Raw genomic sequence first — 25,275 nt, forward strand, 5'->3', positions numbered from 1 at the left:
TCCACACATCTTAAAGTTGTCAAGGTTGAGAAACACTGCCCTAACCACTATTATTATTAGATTTTTATCCCACCCATGTATATGTGCATGTGCATATGTATATGCCACCCAGATGCAGAAAATAAAGGTTTGATTCCTAATATTTGTAGTAGAAGTGTAGTAGAGGAGGTCATCCATTATGCTAAGCTAGGCTATACAGTAAAGTCACCATTGGAGGAGCTGAAGGACCAGATTAGGGACAGATCATCATGGAGAAAACCTATCTGTCTGGTCACTAAGAGTCGACAGTGACTTGATGGCACGTAATCAGCATCATCAGGGTATAAAGCAATGATTATTTGCTGAAACCTCACAATACCCGGGGTTCACACTTCAGTCTGAGCCTCAACCTGGCAATGTAAATAATGCCAGAGAAGCTAACTCAAAATGCCCATTTAGATGTTCATCTATCTCCCTTCTCTCCTCTCTGCTGTCTCACTGTCACTTGGGGCAGAAGGAATCAGAAGGACAAAAATATTAGGCATCAAACATCTCCTGTTCTGGTTTTCAAGGACAGCAGTGCAGTAACCATTCAGAAGCACTTCCTCCCATCCCAGCCACCACCTTGCCATTTGGCTTGGAGCCTGCCTGCATGGCAAACGTTTGGAGTTCAGAACAAAAGAACAACAGCAGACAGATGTGCCGCTCAACCATTGTGGAGGGATTCTGGGGAACTTCTGGACGGCAGACGCATGTGCTCGCCAGCCGGTTGCGAGAGCTTTACTGGCAGCAACCACTGAATTAAAGTTTTCTAGATTTGTTGTGGGCGGGGGAGAAGGAGACACTCTGTTCTGAGCATCTCTGAGCAAGTGAAGGCCGTCTGGGATGAGACAAGAACACAGCAATTAAGGGCTTGCCCTATCAATCTTTCCCCCAAAACCATAGTTTAGCAAACCAGATTGCAAGGTATCTTTTATTTATTTAGGAAATTTATATGGCCACTCATCCTATATATGTACTGTATTCTGGATAGCTAACAACAATCCACACGGAAACAAAGCAATACAACTTCTGTGAACAAAATTCCCAGAGAAAGTTTTTCTAGGTGCTCACTAAGAATTGACCCCGACTTGATGGCGTATAATCAATCAATCATCCAATCAACAAAACAGAATAAAAGTAATTATATTGCAGTAGCCAAGGCACCTTAATGAATTTTCAGCACAGCTACACATATATTGGGCTCAACTAACATACTAGCTCAGTGCCTGGGGGAAGAGCCAGGTCTTCATGACTTTCCAGAAGACCAGGAGGGTCAGGGCCTATTGGATCTCTAGTGGGAAGTTGTTCCATACGGCAGATGCTGCGATACAGAAGGCATGTCTCCTGGGTCCCAAGAGCTGAAATTATCTGTCAGGGGGGACCTGGAGATGTTTCTTCATTTAAGAAACAGTTGCATATTTAATTAGGTGTGGTCCGCTTGGATTTAACTTCTGGTGTTTGTATGGATAAATGTTTGCCATTTCAACCTGTTCCTTCTACTACTTCCATAAACCTTCACAAAGAGTCAGTTTGGTGTAATGCTTAAAGGCACCAGGCTAGAAACTGGGAGAACATGAATTTCTAGTCCTGCCTTAGGCACGAAGCCAGCTGGGGGACTTTAGGCCTCTCATTCTCTCTCAGCCTTAGAGCCACTTCTGAGAATGTTGCCAAGAAAACTGCATGGTCTGTGGATGGAATTGTGTTCACTGGAACACAAGCCTTGCCCTGCTGGATCGGACCCCTGGCCCATCTAGTCCAGCTGCCTGTTCTCACAGTGACCAACCAATTCCAGAAGGAAGCCCACTAATCTCCCAGCAGATGGCCTTCAGAGGCAGTCCCCCTGCCATCAAGGCTAAGAGCCACTGAACCCCATTACTTCCATGAATTGGTCTGACCCTTTTTTGAAGCCGGCCAAGTTGGTGGCCAACACCACATTTCATGGTATCAAATTCCAAACTTAGATTACGTGTTGTGTAAAAGTCAAGATTCGAAGATACTAAACAGGTTGAGGTTCTCAATCTTTTATATCTTAATTTCCACCAATTATTACTTGATCAAGGAACCTAGGTGACATTAGGATGGAAACAATTTAATGGCATTTTTATGTTCTTTTATAATGAGTGTTTTTGTTATTGCTATAAACCAGTGTTGTCCAAACTTGGCCACTTTAAGATGAGTGGACTTCAACTCCCAGAATTCCCCAACCAGCCACTCATCTTAAAGTGGCCAAGTTTGGACAACACTGCTATAAACCATCCTGAGTGCCAGACAGAGAGAAAGGTGAGATATAAACTGGGAGAAAAGGGTGTTTATATGCTTACTGCCATTACATTATTATAGATACCATTCACAATCAATATAAAACTTAGAATCAGTTTTATGAAAAACGTGTACTGTATTCCAGGACTGGCATCCATTAGGAGACATCACTGCATGTACAAAAGCTGTTGGAGGAGTGACCTTGCACCTTGCCCCATCCAGAACTAGGAGCTCAGTACGTGGCCCACAAGAGGAGTGAGCTGTCCTCTCCAGTGGCCATGGCTCTGGAAAAAACAAAAGGACCATTGGACCTGGCTCTCCAGCAGAGAGGTTCAAGGTTTCTTTGGTCAGAATGTCAAACACAGCTCTACGTTGGAGGGGCTGCCAAAGAGGAAGAATTTCTCCAGGCTGGACATGGATGTGAAGTCAATTTTCAGAGCTATTGAGAACACCATGGTAAACAGCAGGAAATGTCACCAAGAGACGCCCATCAAGGCAGCCGCAGGACAACAGGACATACAATATGGACTTGTGGCAGCTTTGAAATGGATACCATGACTGAATCTCTCCAGCACTTTCTTGCAAGGGTGTGCTCCCCACTGCACAGCAGCTGGCTGTGTTCTGATCAGCTCAGCATAGCTTGCTTTTTGCTTCTTCAGATCAATTCATTTTTCCTTCATAAAAGGGAGAATTTAAAGAACCACTAATCCATGATCTTAGCAGATGGCAACAGCTAGTCAACCTTGCCTACTCTCAGAAACGAAGCAGAGTTGGCCCTGGTTAGGGCTGGATGGGGACCTTCTGGAAATTCTAAGGCTGCAGGCTTGACTCAAGTGGAAAAAAAACAGGAAAAAGGTCAGACCGACGGCTCCCATAACACTGCCTAGAAAGAGCAGATCCATTTTAATGATTGATGTCTTGCATTCATTACCTGCCCCAAATGAATCAAATGACTCTCACCTGTTTTACAAAATTATCTAATACAGGTAGTCCCTGGGTTAAAAACACTTGGGTTACAGATGACCCATAGTTAAGAACAAAGCCTATTATAGCAAAATTCAAGTTAAATACACAATGATTCGAGTTAAACACACACTGGTTCGAGTTCATTACACAACACTACTTATACAGTATTATACAATAACATTGTTCCGGCTTACATACAAATTCGACTTAAGGACAGACCTTGGGAACGGAACTCACTCTTAAACTGGGGACTACCTGTATCAAAGCATGCATTGTATTGAAAGTTAAAAAAACCTGGTATAATAAAATGCATTAACCACGGTGCAAAAATAACCAAGGAAAAAAGGAATCACAGCGTAAATGTTCTTCTAAGCAGTTCTGTCTGAGCATCAGACATAATACTAGTAGAGCAGGGACTGACTGGATCTTAGGGGAAACAGAAACTGTCCCTAGATTTAAGCTTGACTTGGGTTATCTTCTCCTTCCTCCTCTGACCCCGTACACTCTGAAATGTTGCAAATCCTACCCGCCACCTCAAAAGTCTCTCTTTTTATTCTGTTGCAATCGGCAGGCATTCGTGGCCCTCCTAAATTACTCCTGTCCACCGTTAGTGGTCGACACACCACTAGGGGAGAAACTCTAATCCAAATCAGATCAGTCCCCGCTCATTCATCTGGATTCCATCACCCTGCAGGAAATTATGGAGTGACTTGAATTACAGTCCCTTCTCTTCCTCCACAGGGCTTCAGAGCCAGGAACTAGGAAACGGGGGAAAAAACAAAGCCAACCGACAGTGTTTCCCGCTGCAACAGCTTTTGAACAAGACGTGGACCTTCCACCTACTGTGAAGCTGCCTGGAGAGTTTGTTTCCTTTTTTCCTCTTCAAGCTGTGTTAGCCACCAGGAAGCTGGCACCAGAGAAGCAAGCAGGTTCTGAAATGTGTGGATGCAACTTGAGCAATCTGGGAATAACCATTCTGCTGCTTCTTTTTGCCAGCGTTCACTCCTAAACTCATTCCAACTGAGCCCTAAACAATTTCCTCTCCAGATCTCTGGAGACTGCAAGCGCATTTGGGGGCAGGGGGGCAGTCCTACCGGGAAGGAAGAGCATAGGTTTGATATTTTCTAGATCTTATATCAAATAACTTGATTGGCCTTGGGTGCTAGCTAAATACTTGGAGATGATGGGAATCCAAGGGAGATGCTCCATTTATTTTAAGGGGAAACTGGTGGTTTGGGATGTGTAATTAGTTCTTTTCCCCCCAGATTCATTTCCTTAATGGACTAATCATAAGTGCGCCACGTTGCAAGGAGTTTATAATTTCTTCAAGATTAAGGCTAGGCCTGAATGATGCAGTCTTTTTTTCAAAAGTTGCATTATTTTCGTGCATTATTAGAAAAATTATTATTGTGCCCTGTGAACTCTGCTTATTGCAACAGCACAAGCTGGATGGACCAACAGCTGTATGAGATATAAGGCAGATTTCCATGTTCTCCTTGCAATCTCATCTTCCCACTTACTGATATGTGTATGTGTGCGTATGTATGTATGTATATGTAAGTATATAAATATAAATATCACAACAAACCTACTTCAAGAGGCAAATATCCACTGAATTAGAAATACTTTTCCAGGCCTGTAGAAATTCTCTCAGGATCATAAATCAGGAGCTGAGCTTCATTCATCAAATTCTTTACTTTTACAAGGAGTTAATTTAGTTAGTTATGATTCTGCTGCAGTGGGCTAATGTAAATATCCCTCTGGAAATGTGTCCACACAATGTGCTTAACTTTGTTACTGAATTAACCTCTTTTCTGATTCACCCACAGGTAGTCCTCACTTAACAAATGGTTCTGACACAACCATTTGTTTAGCAACCATTCAAAGTTACAATGGTGCTGAACAAAGGAACTTACAACTGGTCCTCATACCTACAACCGTTGCAGCACCCCCATGTCACGTGATCACGATCCAGGTGCTCAGCAACCAGCTCACACTTACGACGGTTGCAGCATTCCAGGGTCACATACTCGCCCTTTGCAACCTTCCCAGCCGGCTTTCGGCAAGCAAAATCAATGGGGAATTGTGTGATTCGCTTAACAACTGTGTGATTTGCTTAACAGCCGCAGTGATTCGCTTAATGACCGCTGCAAAAAAGGTTGTAAAATCGGGCATGGCTCACTTAACAACTGTCCCACTTAACAATGAATTATCTGGTCCCTGTTGTGGTCGTTAAGCAAGGACTCCCTGTAACACCCTGCAGCATCAATTAACCAAACTGGCTAGGTTGGCACACTTGTTAAACAAAAACCAACTTCCCTCCGCAAAGCTTAATGTGTTTTGTAAATGTACCAGTAAGTCTTCACATGACCCACTTAAATTAACAGCTAAGCAACCCGGTTGAAATAAAGCCATCAAGTATCTGATACAGATAGCTCTTTTAGGATTACCATCTCACAAAAATAGCAAAACTGCAACTGGGAGAGTTCTTCTTTCAAGCCCATCTCTAACTTGGGCCCTTCCGTTGCTAAATAATGAAAACACTGGGGTGGTATCACGCTACAAATTCCACCCTTGTTTGCACATGCGTGCAACATTGCAATGCACACACTAAAGGGGCAGGGCAAATCGTGCAATGCCATACTGCTGCTGTCATCATCCTGACGCCTCCTCCAGATGGGTGTGTACAGCAGAGGACCTCTGCAACCTCCACCCCTTTTGTACATGTGTGTGACACTGCAACACATGCAACAGAAGAATACACTGCGATGCCATGCAGGTGGTTTTTTTCATTCGGACACACCCAATGCCCTCCCTTGGCAGTGCCGTCAGATGTATTTGAACAGCAGAGGACCCCAAAGGTGCACTGTTTGCAGACCAAACTGGCCAAACTGTCTGCAGTCTGCACTGCAACACAGTTGGGAGAAAATGGCCCAGTCTGTACAACACAGGTAGTAAATTTGTGGCCCTAAACCAGTGTGTTTCTCAACCTTGGCAACTCTAAGATGTGTGGATTTCAACTCTCAGAATTCCCCAGCCAGCACTGCTGGCTGGGGAATTCTGGGCATTGAAGTCTACACATCTTAAAGTTGCCAAGGTTGAGAAACACTGTTCTAAACTGTAAGTACCTGTCCCCCAACTCTAGCAAGCTGTCCCAAAGGTCCTCTGAAAGTTGCCAATCTATATATTCAAATACAGTTGATTAATTGTAATGCAGCCCCTGACATGCAACTCTAATTCTGGGGGACTGAAATCCACCCATCTGATGGAGCAGAAGGTGGCTTTAGAGCTATTCGCCTAGTAGAAAGAAAGTCCACCGTCCTACAGAGGCCCCCATAATGTGCAACTCTGACATTGTTAATGGTCTCCAAAATGAAAGCTGGATCACCAGAGGCGATCTGGATCTAATGTAGGGGCTAGCTCAACAGCATCCTGTTTTGTAGCACTTGCTGTACCTTTTTATTTTCTCATGGGAAAGTGAATTGTTAGACACAGGGGCTTAGAAACAATCACAGCCAGGAACCAGCCAGCCAAATTTTCAAGACATATTACGAGTGTGCATTTCTGTTAAAGTCAAGAAAATAAATGACTTACCAATGGGAACTGCAAAGCTGACAAGAAAAAAAAAATCAGCATCCACAGAGGAGTCCTTAAATGTTTCTGAAGAACAACATTGGAAAAGCTTTGCCCACTCCTGATCATTGAGAACACAGAAATTGAAACTAGGAAAACAAAATGAATTCCTTAGGCATAGAAATCTGTTACAGTAGCTTCCTGGGTAGACTTCCCACAATTTGGCTTTATGCAAAGCTACCTTTATTGCTTCAGTTGGAAAGTACCAGGTGGGGAAAATGAAAAAAATGAACCCATTAATTTAAGAGCAATCAAAATGCTCTTAATGTGGGAAAAGCTGAAGCTGATTTCAGCAGAATCCAACTGGATTCTTTCCTTTTGTTTATTTAACACCTCTTCATTTAAAGAGCACAGAAGGAGATTTAACAATCAAACCCTTAAAAGAATAAAATATGTTTTTAAAAAAGAAGGCAATTACACAGAAGTTTACAAAAACACTTCAAGAGATCTTTACGGGCAACGCTTCTAGGCTCTACAAAAGGAGAAGCAGACAGAGCCCAAAAAGCCATTTTTATTCTTTCCCAACAGCATGTTGGAAAGAAATTAAAGGAGGTCAGGATGTGGTTTGTCTGTCTGTCTGTCTGTCTCTGCACAATAATGCTCCAAGCACTAAACAGAATGGGACCGGATTTGATTTGTGGAGAGAAGCTGGTGAAAGAAAGGAAGGTCAGGTTTGAAAATGGGCCAGATCCAGCCAAGAGTTGCAGAGAAAACCATTACAGAGAAATTTTCCCCAACACATTGCAACACGATGGGCAGCTGGGCAGTGACTCAGAAGGCCGCTGACTGCCCCATTTTCTAGCCATACGGCCCCACAGAGACCATACAGCCCGCTCTGTGCTTCCCAATGCAGAGATGCAATATTAGCAGAAACTTACAGACACACATTACTCTATTTGCAGGGAAGAAAAGACAGATGCCTGCTGGTGAAGGGGTGGGAAGATCCAGAATTCCCCTATCTTGTTTCCTTCTGTGCCAAACTGCCATTTTGAATTTCCCAGAATCCCCCAATGCACCATTAGTCTAGATCGGTGTTTCTTAAACTTTTTGCTCTCAGGACCCCTTCCCACTTTTAAAAACGATTAAGAGCTTTTGTTTATATGGGTTATATTTATTGATATATACATATGAAAAATTAAAATTTACACATTCATAGAGTATTTATTTACTGAATCAGGTAAAAATAGCAATATTAAAACATTCGATAGTAATAGGAATATTTTTCATGAAGAAACCCTATATTTTTTAACACTTTTAAAAAAATAATGAAAAGAGGGACATTGGTTTAAATTTTTGTAAATACCCTTAATATCCGGCAAATAATTTTGATTTTGCAGACCCCTGAGAGGGTCTTGGAGGATCCCCAGGGTTCCTCGAACCATACTTTAAGAAACGCTGGTCTAGAGTGCTGGAGGAAACAGAAGCCGCTCTTTTCTGCTAAAGCCCAGGGTTCACCATTATAACTTCCTGCTCCCCTGATGTGATGCTACACCAAGTATTTGGGAAATCAAAATGGCATCTGAAACCTGGAACTCACCTAACGTCGTAGGGGGAAATACACCTACATCCAACTCATTCTAAGGCACCAGAGGGAAACCAGTTTTGGCCTAAAACTAGCCACAGGAAAGCAACACTGGAAATATGACACCTGTTTGAAACCAAACACAGGTTAGAGATGGATATTTAAAGGTCTCACTGCCCCAAAAGATCTAGTGAGATGGGGAACTCTTGCAAGCTGAATTGGTGCTGGCTGGGGAATTCTGGGAGTTGAGGTCCACCCATCTTAACACTGCCAAGGTTGAAAAGCCCTGGTCTACAATATTCCACGTATGGATATGCTAAAGTCCATTTGTTAAAATGGCTTTAAGAGGAGAACAGGCAGAGGCCTGGAAGAGAAGTGATCACTCAGTGAATCTGGGATCCCAAGCACTGTATCTCTGAATCTTGTTGCCTTTGTACAAAGAGTGAACAAGTTGCTCTTGTCAACACTGCATTCCCTTAGAAATAATCAGCTGGAGTGGGGCTTACCCAAGCAGTGAATACAGGACCTCACCAGAAGACACCACGTACTCTAAAGCACTTCCCTTGGGGTTCCTAGGCTCCCTGCCCCACCTTTTTTAAAAAATTTTTTCCATAAGCAATCTATTTATTTATTCATTTAATCCATTTCTATAGCTGCCCGTCTCAACAAGTGACTCTGGGCGGCAAACAGTACTAAATAAAAACAAAAACTATTACTGCCGTAAATACAAAAATTAAAATGCATAGCAGCTGAGGAAGTAACACAGTCAACAAATGTTAATACAGCCAGGAAACGGGGCCCTGCACACACTCGGGGCCCCAGGCTCGGGCCCAGAACTGGGTTCTTAGGGCCTTACGAAAGGCCAGCAGGTCTGAAGGGAGAATGTGCCATGGGGCAGGCACTAGGGCAGAAAAGGGCCTCCTTCTGGGCCCCTCCAACCGACATTCCTTAGCCCAGTGTTGTCCAAACTTGGCCACTTTAAGATGAGTGGACTTCAACTCCCAGAATTCCCCAGCCAGCATGACTGGCTGGGGAATTCTGGGAGTTGAAGTCCACTCATCTTAAAGTGGCCAAGTTTGGACAACACTGCCTTACCCCATGGGACCCAAAACATGCCCCTCCTGCTGGACTGGATTGGATGGGTAGAAACAACTGGGGAGAGACAGCCCCTCAAGTAACCCAGTTCCATGCCATGAAGGGCTTTAAAGGTGACCACCAGCACCTTGAATTGCACCCAGAAGTACACTGGCAACCGATGCAGCTCACGAAGTAGCAGTGTTACATGCATGTGCCAAGTAACCAGCACTATTTACTACCCTTGCTGCTGCATTCTGCACCAGTTGAAGCTTCTGAATGCTCTTCAAGGGCAGCCCCGTGTACAGCGCATTGCAGTAGTCCAGACAGGAGGTCACGAGGGCATGATTGACAATGAGCAGGGTCTCCTGGTCCTGGAACAGGCATAACTGGCACACGACCCAGTGTGCAAAGGCCCTCCTAGCCATGGCTGCCAGCTACATGGGAGCTAACATGCCACAATGCAAAACCCAGCTTCTAGTACAGTATCATTATCAGTTGTGCTTGTAATACTGCCAAATCCATTCAGAGTCATCGTAGCTGACAAATTATGAAAACCTTTGTTTCCCACAACGGTCTCATTGAGATAAGCACATAGCCTCCTGGGGCAGGGGGCAGGCCATCAATTTTTGGATCAAGAGGTGCTTCGTGACTGGCCACAGTTGTCATTTTCCGAACAGTGTTCCATGGGAGATATTTTTTAAGTGCCTCCACCCCAAGTTCTCAAAATCTTGGCTACCTCTGCCCAAACTACTAACCTAGCATGGATTTAGAGTGCCCATGTAACTCACCTCCCTAATAAGATATTTAGATAGATAGATAGATAGATAGATAGATAGATAGATAGATAGATAGATAGATAGATAGATAGATAGATAGATATCCCCCCTCTCAATAGGTCTGCTGTTGTAGTAGCATTCCATCAATTCCAAGTTCTCTTGTCTCGTCCATGTATGGTTTGTTCCAGTAGCCCACTTAACATCAGATTGTCCTGGTTCCCCAACATCTGACGCGGACCTTGTTAATCTGGGCAACGTCCAAGCCAGCATGACTCTCTTAGTTCGTGTCACTCTCATATTTGAGGTAGGCAAGTGAAGCGTTAGGGGGTCTTTGCCCAAGGACCCCTACTGGTAAGGGGTTACCAGCCGGGATTTGAACCCTGGTCTCCTCATCAAAGGCGGTGTTCTAACCACTACGCTATCCAGCCACTGAAAAGCTGGACAGCAGCTGGCCCAGACATGATCCACACCTACTGGCTAAAGAAACTAACAGCAGTGCATGAACACCTAGCAGCACAGATGAACCAACTGCTAGCAGCAGGCTCCCACCCAGACTGGCTAACACAAGGAAGGACAGTGCTGATCATGAAAGACCCCCGCAAGGGAACAGCACCATCCAACTACCGGCCGATAACCTGCCTCCCCACCAACATGGAAAGTCCTATCAGGCATCCCAGCTGCCAAGCTACAAGACCATATGGGCCAGGACATGAGCACAGCTCAGAAGGGCATTGGGAACAACACCAGAGGCTCAAAACACCAGTTACTCATAGATAGAGCAGTTGCCCGAGATTCAAGGCCTAGGCAGACCAATCTGCGCACAGCCTGGATTGACTACAGGAAAGCCTATGACTCAATGCCACACGCATGGATCTGTGAATGCCTGGCACTATACAAAGTCAACAAGACACTAAGGACCTTCCTCAAGAACTCAGTGGGACTGTGGAAGACAACACTGGAAGTCAACTCAAGACAGCTTGCACAAGTGGCCATCAAGTGCGGCATATACCAAGGTGATGCACTGTCCCCACTGCTGTTCTGCATAGACTTATACCCCCTCAGCCAGATAATCACAAGGACTGGATACGGGTACAAGTTCAAGAGTGGAGTCACCATCAGCCACCTCCTTTACATGGATGACATCAAGCTGTATGCTAAGAGTGAACGAGACATCGACTCACTGATCCACCTGAAACAGATCTACAGCGAGGACATTGGGATGTCATTCAGACTGGAGAAATGTGGCAGGATGATAGTAAAGAGAGGGAAGGTAGTTAAGACAGATGGAGTGGAACTACCCGTGGGCCACATAGCAGACACAGAGACCAGCTATAAATACCTTGGCATGCCACAGTCACTTGGGAATCATGATGAGGAGGCAAGGAAGACAGCAACATCCAAGCACCACCAAAGGATAAGACAGGTCCTGAAGAGCCAGCTCAATGGGAAGAACAAGATCCATGCCGTCAACACGTATGCCCTGCCAGTCATCAGATACCCTGCCGGTATAGTGAGCTGGCCAAAGGAAGACATGGAGGCTGCCAATGTGAAGACCTGGAAGCTCCTCACAACGTACGGAGGTTTCCACCCCAAATCCAACACCCAGAGATTGTACACCAGCCGGAAAGAGGGCGGGTGGGGTCTGATGAGTGTCAAAGCCACTGTCCTGGACGAAACCCGGAGCATCCAGGAGCACATTGGTAAGATGGCACCCAAAGATGAGCTGCTGAGAGAATGCCTGAGGCAGCAGCAGACATGGGAGGAAGTTCAAGTGGAGGAAATACCATGACAAGACAAGCCCCTGCATGGGATGTACCATCGACAGATAGCCGAGGTGGCTGACATTGGGAAATCCCATCAGTGGCTGGAAAGGGCCAGACTAAGAGACAGCACTGAGGCACTGATCATAGCAGCACAAGAACAGGCACTAAGCACCAGATCCATAGAAGCAGGGGTCTACCACACTAGGCAGGACCCAAGGTGCAGCCTGTGCAGAGAGGCCTCAGAGACAGTCCAACACATAGGGGTAGGGTGTAAGATGCAGGCAGGAACAGCATATACTAAATGGCACAACCAAGTAGCTGGCATTGTGTACAGGAACATCTGCACAGTGTATGGGCTAGACCCCCCCCCCCAAGTCCAGATGGGAGATTCCACAGAAGGTCGTGGAGAATAACAGGGCTAAGATCCTGTGAGACTTCCAGATCCAGACGGACAGGCAGGTACTGGCCAATCAACCAGACATCGTGGTAGTAGACAAAGACCAGAAGACACCGGTAGTGATAGATGTAGCCATGCCAAGTGACAGCAACATCAGGAAGAAGGAGCATGAGAAGCTGGAGAAGTACCAGGGCCTGAAGGAGGAACTAGAGAGGATGTGGAAAGTCAAGGCCAAAGTGGTCCCAGTGGTGGTAGGAGCACTCGGGGGTGTGACTCAAAGCTGGGAGAGGGGCTCCAACAGATCCCAGGAACAACATCAGAGCTCTCTGTCCAGAAGAGTGCAGGGCTAGGAACAGCTAAGATACTGCGCAGAACCCTCAGACTCCCAGGCCTCTGGTAGAGGACCCGAGATTGAGGAAGACACAGACCACCCACAGGGGTGAGAGGGGAATTTTATATATACCCCACCTTTCTGTTTGTATAAACACATCATAAGCCTACCTCCAAGTTCTTAATTTCTGTAAGAGATCTGATGATCCATGCCAGTTGAATGTCAGTACCCTATAGTTATGGAACAGTATAATGTATATACTCAGAAAAGTATAGGCTTATAAATAATTCACATGTTTCTAGGAGAGATTTCATGGATTCCATTAAGCTAGCTTTGATGCTTACCAAATAGCTGAAGGGATTAAACAACTATATGCAACTCCTAACTATTCCTAATTTCCTATACTTAGAGACACCGTGTTCATGCTCTATTAAACCAGAAATACATACACTCACTTTATTGTATTTCAAAATATACTTACATGGCAAACTATATATTAAATGTAAGATCTTGCAAGTATATCGCTAGCAGATCCTATTTTAGACTAGGCAATCATCTTCCTCTCTCACATAGAGAGATGGCTCTTCTAACACCTTCCTACAAAATGGTATTTGGGTCCCTTCATTCCTCTCTTTCTCCCTTTGACAGGCAGTCTCCACTTTAAGAATGAGTTCTGTTCCCAAGGTCTGTCCTTAAGTCGAATTTGTACGTAACCTGGAACAGTATTATTGTCTAATACTGTATAAGTAGTATTGTGTCATGATCTTGAACCATTGTGTCTTTAACTTGAATCATTGTGTATTCAACTCGAATTTTGCTACAATAGGCTCTGTTCTTAACGATGGGTCATTCTTAAACTGGGTGTTCTTAACCCGGAGACTATGTGTATTCATATCCATGCACATGCCTACAGAGGATGGAATGCCTCTTCTACTCCTTCTTACAGGATGGAATCCCTCTTCCTCCATCTCTGTCTCTGTAGGGAGCCACGGAGATGACCTTGGAGAAATCTTCCAGGAGCCATTAGGCAAGAACAGGTGCAAAAGCATTGAGCCCAGGAAGGCAGATTCAGACTGGCTCTTCCCTGACAACTTGGGGTATACAAGGGAGGGAACTGAAAGTGTAGGAAGACTTACAAGGCTCTGTTAATACATCCTATCTCAATATAGTTCTAATCTTCCTGTGGATTCTAACCTTGTAGGGCTGTCAGTCTCTCTTGCTTTTATAGACATTCTCGCTCTCGCTCTCGCTCTCGCTCTCGCTCTCTCTCTCACACACACACACACACACACACAAATAGAGGATGGAATGCCTCTTCTGCCATCTCTGTCTGCGTCTCTCTCTCTTTCTTACGTGGATTCACATATACGAATCTGGAAGATGTTATCCTCAAGTGATGGAGAAAATATGTGAATTATATAGGGGTGGGGTGGGGGAAATTGCAAGTGGGGAAGATGTCTATCCGATGCAGGGTGTATCTGTTAGAAAGAATCCCAAGTTCTTCTCTCTCCGAGTAATAAAAGAGAATGCCTCTTCTGAGTCAACGACTGCTGGGACCCAGCATTGTAAAACAAAGAAATAATGACCTCGCTCTCTGAAGACCCATCAAAACACTGGATTTATTCATTCGCAGAGCTACAGACTTTTACATCTACTATCTGCTATCTGATGAATTCACGCTCCTATGCTTAATCAAGCACGACCCGTTCGGCCAGCCAAGAGCATGACTTCAATTGCATCAGTGACACAGAAGTAGAGGGAAGGGTTTCAATTTTTGAATGAATGCTCCTCTCTCCCCCCCCTCCCGCCCCACCCCGCCTGCCCAAAACACACATTCACAGTAGCATCTGCGTCATCAAGATCACAGCAACTGATGGGTGGGAGACAATGAGAGGAGATAGAGAGATCGAGTATTAAGATGAATCCTGGATTCAACTCCCCCACCCACCCAAATTGCTCATCATCATCCTTTTATAGAAGATGGAGTAGCAGGAGACTTCAGGATCCTTTCTAAAAGATGCATTTGATAGACATTTTGTTCGACTCTTTGCAATCCACCTCCCCCCCCCCCGTCTAAGCCTATATAATCACAGATTATTTCTGCCAGCTAAAGATAATATTTCCAACTGCACCCAATGAAATGATGAGGATCTAATGCACTGGTGGGCAAGTCAGACATACAGTACGCAATTTGATTTTGACTAAAACTCCTAAGTTCTGCCAGCTGGGGTCCTGATGCAAGAAAGAGACACTTAGATTTAAAAAAAAAACAAGCGTAGGAATTTATTCATAGTGGCAGCTCACCCCTGATTACCCCAAACATCTTCCATTTCAGCAGTGTGATCTACACGGGAATAAGTTATTTTGCTGCTGCAGATTTTGAACAAGGAAAACAAAATCTTTGTCAATTTCCTGCAGAGATCTATCATTAAACCCAGATCTTCCTACCGTACTATAAAGCCTCCTGCAGCAACACACCTCTCAGGCTTTGAAGCGCCACAAAGCACTCTGCCCTCTCATCGGCACCCTGGCACAGGAGCCAAGCACGCAGACACCTTGCAGGTTCGATTCTCTGGGTACAAAAGGACCTGTTTCCAGGTGAAGGGAAAGGCCACTGCTGGTTATAAGTATGTAATGGAGCCTTCCAAATGTGTCAGGAATAGTATCTCCAGAATTCCCTGGCTGAGAATGTTGGGGTTTGTAGTCCTGACACACCTGGAGAGCCCCAAGCTGCATAATGGATTTCCAGCCCAGACTTTGATGGATCTTAGAGAAGCCAAGCATGGTGGAACTTGGTTGGTGCTTGGATGGGATACCACCAGGAAATGTCAGGGCTGAGAAGTCACCAAAATAACTCGAAAGGAGGCAGTGGCAAGTCATTTCATGCCAAGGAAACTGCATACATGTATCTATGAAGTCACCAGGAATTAGGTTTGACTCTGAGTCATGATGTTTAGCTTTAAATAATTTTTCACCCAAACCAGGCCAGGATTTACTGTCCATAGTTGTCCTAAAGACTTTATATGCAAGATCCAAAGAATGAAGGCAGCCTCCTAACATTGGTCCTTTGATCCAGCAACCATCACACCAGTCCTAGAAAAACAGCTGCCAGCAACGGGTCCACTGTGAGACAACAGTATTCTGCATGCCCTCAGAGGCACTCTTGTTTGTATCAGCAGATACAAAGTTGACTTGTGCTAGTCTGTACAAGGAGACTAAGTATTCTGCCTAGCAGTCATTTCTCTTTCCAAGATCTTATTCATAAACAGGTTGTCTGCCTCAATTGATCCCTTTTGAACTAGACACGTCAAGGATTAAACCAGAAGCCTTTTGATGAAAAATTAGGAGAAACAGCCATCAGTAACAATATGCTGCTTGTGAGTTCCCTGAAAAAAAAAGGGGGGGGGGGACTCTGCACGATTCCAGAAACTCTCATTTCCACACACATGCACCTAAAAGGGAAGCTAAAAGCAAACGGGTTGCCAAGCTGAAGATGAGTAAAATGTGCTTGACTTGGTCACATCATAATCAAACAGGGCTCGTGCCAAAGTAAATATCATTAGGAAAAGGCTAAAGGCTTGCATCTGAGTGTTTATCCACCAACACTTCACCTCCTTGGACAAGGGAGAGAGACAAGGGAGTCTCTGAGCTTATACAGCGTGTATATCTGATCAAAACCATGTAGACTGCTCCAATCTCAATTCGGAAATGAGAAAATTTCCATTTCTCTCTGAAAGATTTTGAAATCTTCCACGGACTGCTTTCTCACTAACACCAGCAGCTTTGGTCCAGAAAAGAGGTCTGGAACTGAAAGAGATGCCCCATAATGCGCTTTGCAAATTTCAATCCTCCCCCCTTGTGAGTGCACACATGCAATTGTATGCTACCCAGGTACATGCTGTGGTTGGGTTCCCACAGCACATTGCCCCTCTTCACACCCATCTCACGATCTACTTATTGAATGAGCTCTGGATTCACGGAATACCCCGAGCCCAGGTCCATACAAGACCCTAAGCCGCAGCAAATAAACCTGTAAGCAAGCTTTGCCCAGTCCAAACGCTTCGGTTTGATCTGCCACTGACTTGCTTCAGCAGGTTGTGCGAAGGCAGCCCCTGAGCCACCAAGCAGCCAACTTCATTTTAACTTAGCGTTTTGAATGAACGCAGCCCTGTGGCTCACTGGCGGGTCAATGTCTGTTGCGATAGCAAAACCCGGATCAGTGCTGTAAGCAGGCAAACGTGTCGTGCGAACGCGGCATTGAATGACTTCCTTATTATTTAGTCTTTTTAAGACAGCGGCGGGGTCCAGCTCATGGGGAAGAGCCCTAAGGTGAGGACTTTCCCACTGAGCGTGCGACTGCCTGCAGCCCAACACGCAACCCAACCCCGGGAAGAGGGAGAGGGAATTTGGGGATGCCTCCTATTCCCCAAACCGGTGCAAAATCTAGGCGGGGGGGGGAAGCTAACGACCCCCCCAAAACCATCCACCCCTCCGCTTCCTCACCTCCTTCTTCACGTTCCAAAGCAATTTCTCCTTCGCGGCATCTTCGGAGCAACTCATGGCGCCGCGGGGGACGGGGGTCCGGGGCGGTCGGAAAGGGAAAAAGCGCCGTCCGGCCGAAGCAAAGGCGACTAAGCCGGGGGTGAAGGCAGGGCGGGGGGCGCCCCCTCGCGCTGCGCTCTGGAGAGCTGGGACCGGGCGGCCCCGGAGAGGCGAGCGAGCCAGGCGCCCTCCTCCTCCTCCTCTTCCTCTTCCTCCTCCTGCTGCTCCGCCGCCGCCGCCGCCGCAGCCCTGCGCTCGCTCTTGCAGCGGGCAACCCCTTCGGCCGCCGCCGCTGCAGCCATCTTCCGTGACCTCCCCCACATTGACGTCACTCCAGCTGGCCCAGCCTGGTTTCCCCCGGGGGGGCAGAAGGGGAGGGAGGGGAGCGCCCGGGGGGAGATTATTTGGTAACAATACACTTGTGTGATGGGAGGGGCGCGCGGGCGGCAGGGGCTTCCCGCCTGGCCGAGGCAAGGAGGCCCCTCCGGTCCCCGCAGAAAGGCGGAGGGCTCCGGAGCATGGACAGAATGGTGGCTCCTGGCCCCGCGGTCCTTGCTGCAAGGATCATGCCGTCCTCCTTTGCACCCGCCGCTGCTTGAATGGTAATATAGCCCTGCCAGGTAGGCTAGAGGGGGCGGGAGCCGTGTTCCAGGTTCTACGCACATCGTTAGAGGTGCCCCTCTTCCTCATGCCCGTGTTCTGAGTTCACACGGGATCAAACGGAGGTTGGGCAAAGGATTAGTGGATGGTTCACAGAGTGCTGGCAACCGAGAAAACGGGGTGGTGTAAGCCGTGATCTGTGAATCGCGGGCGCATCATTCCGTCCTTCTCGGCTTCTCCATAACCCCCATGAAAAAAAAGGATAGGAAGCGTTCGTTTGAATCTGCAGATGCGCGCAATAAATCATGGGGTTATCAGGGCTTCTGAGCGTAAAAACAAGCTACAGTATAGCGAGGTAGTTGATTTGCAAAGCCAGCCTTTCAACACGGGGAACACTCTCGGTGGTTGCGTTCATTGAGGGATCTGTCCGTGGCTACAAGCCTAGGGCGGGGGGGGGGGGGGGGGGAGAGAAGTAAGCCCTCCAGTGTCAGTTGCAGTATTTCTTATTTGGATTGATATCCTCTCTTTTCATTTAGAAGCCAAGTCAGTGTGCCAAGTGCTCCCCTCCTCTCCAGTCTCCCCTGAGAAAGCAGTGTGGGGTGTGATGAAGGTGTCAGAGGAGGAACCCCCCAAGTTCTGGTCTCCCCCATCCCTTAGCCATGGAAACTCCCTGGGGGACTTGGGGCCAGTGTCTCTCAGCCCAGCCTACCTCACAGGGTTGTTGTCGGGGGAACAAAGAGCCGCCTTGAGCTCCTGTACAAAAAGCGGGATATGCATTTAATAAGTATTGTCCCCATACAAGAAGTGCCCGGTGAGGTAGGTCGGACTGCGATTGCAGGACCGACCGGCCCTGAGTCCCCAAGAGAGCTTCCGTGGCTGAGAGGGAGACTAGATTCATCCCTGAATATATGTTTTAATAACTTAGTCAAGAGATTTAATGCGGCAAAGAAATTATGTTTTTATGGATGACATCTGCATCCAGGCTAGCTCCCTGAGAGAACCGGGAAGGGCGTACAAGGAAATGAACCGTTAATTCTTTCATTATTTCCTGAACACACGTCACACCTGCACCTGTTACTCACCTGCTCTTGCCTTCAGAATTAAAGCTATAAAGCCCTTAAATTCGATCTCCAAAAAGTGTTTTGTAGATAAGAGCGATATTCAGCCTCCTGTGCGCTTTGGGGCCATTAAACCAAAACACCACACTGTCCTAATGGGTTGTGGTGGTTGTTTTAGAAGTTTACAGTATTTGAAAACAGCAATGCTTTATTTCCCTCCGTTGAAGGTTGGCCTGCAAATAATAGATTGGAAATATTAGATTTCAGCTCTCAGCTATAATAGCATAGTTCTATACAAACCTACTCTGAATTGCGGGAATAAAGCAAATTTTAGGGACCAAAAAATGGGCTTGGAATTTGGAGGGCCTCTCGTGAGTGCTGTCACAAAATACCCGCCATAGGAAGAGAAGGAAAAAGGCTGTGTTTTTGCAAAACGGCTGCTGCAGTGTGTGTAGCTAATTACGAAACATCCATTTAGCCAAAGCCAAACCTGGGGGTGTCCTCTACCCCTTCTTTCTTTCACTTTTATACCACCAGACTCAAAGTATGGCAGTGGTTTATGTCATAAAAGCCAAACAAGGTAAAAACAGAATATTAATTAAAAAGGACCAAGAATAGGGATATGATACTACTAAAATGAGCATTCATTCCCCAAAGCAACTTGTTTTCTGAAGCAACAGCAAAGATGTTAGGGCAGCAACTGAAAAACACTTTGAAAATTGAAGAACAACAAACATTTTGGGCAGGATGTTGATAGATAGATAGATAGATAGATAGATAGATAGATAGATAGATAGATAGATAGATAGATAGATAGATAGATACATTGATAGTGACAGATAGATATAGATAGAACCAGCCCTTTGACTTGCACCCAGAAATCTCTTGACAATGAACGTCATGATGGTAGAGCAAGTGTTACATTATGGCTATGGTGACTTTGATTTGCCAATATACAGGCCACTGCATTTTGCACCAATTGTAGTTTCTGAGTAGTCTTCAAAGGCAGCCCTAGGTGGAATACATTGCAGAAGTCTAGCTTTTGATGGTTTTCACTGTTTCTATCATTCTTGTACTTTGTTGTTGTGATTTGGGGGCTTTGTTGTTTGCCACTCAGAGTCCATCAGGACTGGAGCAGGCTATAAACACTGTGAAACGAATGAAATAAATCAAAGTTGTGGGCTGAAATGCCACCCTTTTAAGAGTCACCATTGGAGTTGACAGAGATCCTCCCACAAATAGTAACTCCATCTGGCCTAGGTTTAATGTCCATTAACTCCATCCCATTCAGAGTTGAACAGTCTCCAAATGCCTGACTTGGCCTGGGGTGTCAATACACAACGGAGTATCATCAGTGTAGTCCTGGCATCTCACCCTGAACTAACAGGTGACCTCTCTCAGCAGTTTCGTATAGATGTTAAACAGCAGGTGGAATGAATTGAACCTTGCAGGATTATGGAGTCAATCCCTCTTCCCTGTTGCCATCACCTGGTGCCATCTGCTCAGGTAAAAACAGATTCCCTGAGGGCACTGCCCCTTACACACAACCCTCACAGACAGTCCAGGAGAATACAAGGATCTCCAACATGCCAGGAAGCCTAAATGTACTCCCCACTTTCAGGTCCCAACAGACATCATGGACAACCAGGACCAGAACAATGCCATTTGTGGCCCACACCAGGTCTAATCCAGAATGAAATGGGTCTAGAGAATCAACTGCCTTAAGAGTGCTTTGTAGTTGAAACTTCTCTGCCTTCTCAACAACCTTTCCTAAAAAGTGTAGGTTAGTGACTGGACAATGGTTATCCAAAATGGTTGGATTCATGGATGGCTTCTTGAGATGGGGGAGTATCAATCCCTCTCCCAGTGAAACAGTATTTCTTGGACTCAACTTGTCACATTCCCCCTGGCCCCCTGAAGGAGCCAGGAGAGGCATGGCTGAAGCCTGTGGGTGGTGGAGCTCATCCTAAAGAACACCCTCTCCACTTCTTCAGAGTCAACAGGTTGAAAATTATCCCAGATAATTTTGCAAGGTGTCACTCCAGGTACTACACAGGATTCAGCTCAAGAAGTATCAAAGATATAGTAGCTCCCCTCCCAAGATCAGATAACACATCAAGAACCCTAGTGTTTTCCTATTTCAGGCATCAACCAGGCCCCCAACAGAACTGCCTATGAGGTAGTTGAGCAGCTCCATAAGAGCCTTTGGAATTAGTCTCAGCTGAACCAAGAGGTGGTCTGACCCCAATGAAGGACTGAGCCTAAAGTCCTCCAGATCACACATCACCTACTCCAAAATTTTTTTAAAAAAAAAAAAGATCTAATGAATGTCTGCCTAAGTGTGTTGGGCCAGATTACTTTGGCCAACCCCAAGTTTGTCATGGAGACCACACATTCCTGAAGCTTTCCTGAAATTACCCACAGGCATGGAGGTTGATGTCCTCTTAGAAGAGAAGCCTGAAAATTGCTACCACCATCCTGAACAGAAGGCCAGGAGTTCAAGGAGGGATTCTGTTGGACATTCCCATTCTTCAGTTCCAGGAGAGGAGACCCTGGTCACAGACAAGGTTTCTCTCATGGACATTGCTGCTCTCCCCACACTCCCAGTCCTTGCAGTCAGGGCTGCTGAAGAACATAAAACCCAGGAGGCCAGATCTCACCTTGCCTCCCTCACCCAACCAGGTTTTGGTAACATCCCCCAGATCCATATGCTCATCCATAATCAAGTCATGGATAAACCTTTTGCAGTGTTCAGGAAAATCAAGAAAACCATGCTTGAAAATGGCAGAAAATGATAAACTGACTTGTTTATTAAAAGAAAAATCAAATAATTATTACCTTAAGGAATGGAAACCATTGATGGACTATTTGCAAAATGCAGGCGGGGCAAAGCTTACATGGGGATTTGAAGATTAGATTATAAATGTAATGGGATATGTTTTAACAAAGAATTATTCCTACTTAATGCATTAAAAACTAGCACCTATGACACTCTTATTATTCTCAAGACCAGAGATAGATTGGAAGCTATCTATTTTTCATGTCTTTCTTCTTTTTCTTTTACTTTATCTCACGTTTTCTTTTCTTTTTCCTTATAATTTGTATTTTTCATTTTCTTTTTAATTTCTAACTTTTAACTTTGTAATTTTAAAATTTCAATAAGATATTATTTAAAAAAAAGAAAAAAAAAAGAAAACCATGCTTGAGAGGTAGCTGTTTAACCTCTTCTAAGAACCTACAGAAATGGAGCACTCACAACTTCTGTAGGTAGACTGTTCTGCTGATATATGATTCTTACCATCAGAAAGTTTTTATTTTAAAACAAAATCTAGGTAGCTATAATTTGTACCATTATTTCTGGTCTTAGTTTATGTGGCACTGGAAAATAGTTTCTGACCATCTTCCCTTCCCTCCTTTTTATCTGCCTGAACACTAGCATATGTCTCATCTCAATTTACTTTTCTTCAGGCTGAACTGCCCTAATTCCTTCAGCCGGACCTCATAGGGCATGACCTCAAGTCCCCATATAATCTTTGTCACCCTCCTCTAGACCTGTTCTAACCCATCAATATCTTTCTGGAAATGTGGTGCCCAGAAGTATACCCAGGACTCCAGGTGTGGTCCCACCAGTGTAGAGTAGAGAGGAAGAAGAACACACCGCAGGTGCAATGGTGCTTCTAATGCAGCCCAGAACTGCATTTGCTGTCCTAGCAGCAGGCTCATAATGACACCCCAATCCTTCTCCAATGCAGCTTTTCTAAGCCTTGAATTTTCTATCTTGCATATGTGCTCTATATTATCTTATATTATTCCCTGCTGAAGGCCATCTTGTTCATCTCAGGGTAGTCTTCCTAACGCTCCAGATTAAATTGTAATCTCCTTCTGTCGTCCCGAGGGTTAGCCAGATCTCTTAATTTTGTATCATCTGCAAATTTGATACTCAATCCAGTTATTCCAGGTCATTGATAAGATGTTGAATAATATTGGCCCAAGATAGACCCCTGCAGGACCCCACTATCTACTGCTCTCCCACTTGACATAGAACCATCAATACCAACAAGTAGCCAACCAGTTGTGAATCCATGTTATTGTAGTGCCATCCAAGCCACACTAAGTTTGTCAAAGAGAATGTCACATGGAACTCTGTCAAAAGCCTTGCCAAAATCAACGTAGATTATATCCACAGCATTCTCCTTGTCAAAGAAGGAGCTGTTTTCTGTCTCCCATGACCTGTTTTGACAGAAGCCATGCTCTTAACAATCACAGCATTATCTTCAAGTTGTTCACAAATGGCCTGCTTCGTTATCTGCTCTAATATCATTCCAGATAGTGATGTTAGGCTTACTGATCAATAATGACTGAGATCCTCTTTTTTTCCTTTTCTTGAAGAGGGGGGCTTTATTTACTCTTCTTTATTCCTCTAGCACTTCCTCAGTTCTCTGGAACTCCTTGAAATTAATTCACAGGGGCCCCAGCAGCTTCTTTGCCAGTTGCTTCGGTGTTCTAGGGAATATTTCATTGGAGCCTGAGGTCATGACAACCTTACTGACCTGCACCCTTCCCTGTTATGTTTGTACCAAGTTCATGCTACTCAAATTACTGTTTACTTTGGATGTAAAGTCAGAAGCAAAATAGGAGTTGAGTTGCTCTGCTTTCTCCTGGTCTCTCTATTCACTCATTCTTTTGCTTTCTTCCAGCTGGCTTCCTTATATGTCCCCTGAAGCCGCCTCAGCTAGATCAGCACCAATCCCATACAATGGACAATCTGCAGTACTCATGAATCAGTCAACAGCACTAAGGAAACAGCAGTTGCAATCAGTTAGCAGTTATTCTCCTTTCTCGGCTCTCCCTCTCTATTCTCCCTCTTCCTTTTTATGCCTCTTCCCTCTCCTCAAATCTTGGTTGACTCCTGGTGAATACATAGACATCTCCATGTAATTTGCTTGGCTACAGTCTAGAAGTGTTTTGTCACTGGTTTCTTCCAAGATGTTGTTTTCAAATTCCCAGTCTGGCTTACATCCTTGAGATTTCTTGATGCTCTCCCATCCAAGCACAAATCTGGACCCACCTTATTTATTTAATTAATCAGATTTGGAGGCTGCCTGACTCCCAGGTGACTCTGGGTGTCTTACATGTAATAAAAATAGAGGGGGGGGGGAAGAGCTATGCATGTCGTGAAAAAAACCCAATACCCCCCTCCCCAAAAAACCCAGAAAATAATGGGCAGGGCTTGACAACCAGCCTAACCTTGGGCCTGAGAGCCACCATGGCAAAACAGGATACATTTCCAGCAACCAATATTCAAGGCTTACTTCCTGTGATTCAGGGGGTAGTAAACAGCTATTAATATCAGCAGCCTGATCCTCTGTGAAGCTGTCCAATCAAAGCTCCCTGCATTTATTTCAGAGGCTGATCTGGAGTCCTAATTTTGTAAGGGAAGGAGAAAAAACATTCCTTTATCCATGTCATTCTATACCATCAATATTTTTATAGACCTCCCTTTCCCACCCTCATTCCAGGCTAAAGACTCTAGTTGTTGTAGCCTTTGCTCTTAGAAGAACTGCTCCATTTCTCAAATATTTTGTTGTCCTTTCTTTTCCTTTATTTTGGACATCATTTCCACTCTTCTTTCACTTGTTCTTCTTCTGTTTCAAATTTCAAAAAAAGTTTATACATTTTAGCAATTACGTGTTCATCATTTGTACACAATTCCATTTCAAACTCAGTATTACAATGTTCAAAACCATAAACTCTTTTGTCTACTTTAAATCTTTCTAATAACTGCAAATAGGAAAACTGCTGACAACTATATCCCTCTGCCACCAGTTCTTCTCTTGATTTTATTTTACATTCCCCTTGACAAAATTCTAGTAGCTCACGATAAGTTAGCCATTTGTATTTCCTGTTATTTCGGTCTATAAAATGCTTCTTGTGCTGAGAGCCACAAAGGTGTTTTCAGGCACAACCTGGGTTTGTATCTATTCCATATTCTCAATATGGCACATCTAACATAATGACTTTTAAAATCCACATTAACCTTGATTTTGTCGTAACACAAATATCCATGCCACCCAAATCTCAGATCACGTCCTTCTAACTCCAAGAGGCTTCTATTTCTCAGCAGCTCCCATTCTTTCATCCAATCCAAGGTCAACCCAATCCTCCTCCTTCCTCCCAGTGAGGATTCATGGTGAACTAGACGTCCCTGAAGGAGCAGGGACAGCATTGCAGTGATTGGCGGCCAGATGGTGAATTCTGGCCGCCGCAGTCTCTCCAGATCAAGGAGAGATCATGAGATCGCCCACTTGCACTCCAGACAGCTGCTCCTCA

General features: G+C 45.1%; 1 protein-coding gene across 11 annotated transcripts in view; it reads right to left on the reverse strand.

Moving 5' to 3' along the window:
* The window catches only part of SGSM2 (small G protein signaling modulator 2), a 131,640-nt gene extending 114,040 nt beyond the window's left edge, over positions 1–17,600 (reverse strand). For all 11 annotated transcript variants that reach the window (XR_015798157.1, XR_015798158.1, XM_088152240.1 and 8 more), the window contains exon 1: positions 17,249–17,600. Coding sequence is in view for 9 of the 11 variants with exons in the window: in XM_088152240.1 (XP_088008366.1) it covers positions 17,249–17,305 (57 nt within the window). In the remaining 2 variants the exon portion in view is untranslated. The remainder of the gene's footprint in view (positions 1–17,248) is intronic.
* Positions 17,601–25,275: the final 7,675 nt, after the last annotated feature.

This window comes from Python bivittatus, unplaced genomic scaffold (assembly GCF_059951505.1).
Source record: "Python bivittatus isolate LINGU-HERP-01145 unplaced genomic scaffold, Pbiv_v1 ctg000690_np1212, whole genome shotgun sequence".
Taxonomy (NCBI): domain Eukaryota; kingdom Metazoa; phylum Chordata; class Lepidosauria; order Squamata; family Pythonidae; genus Python; species Python bivittatus.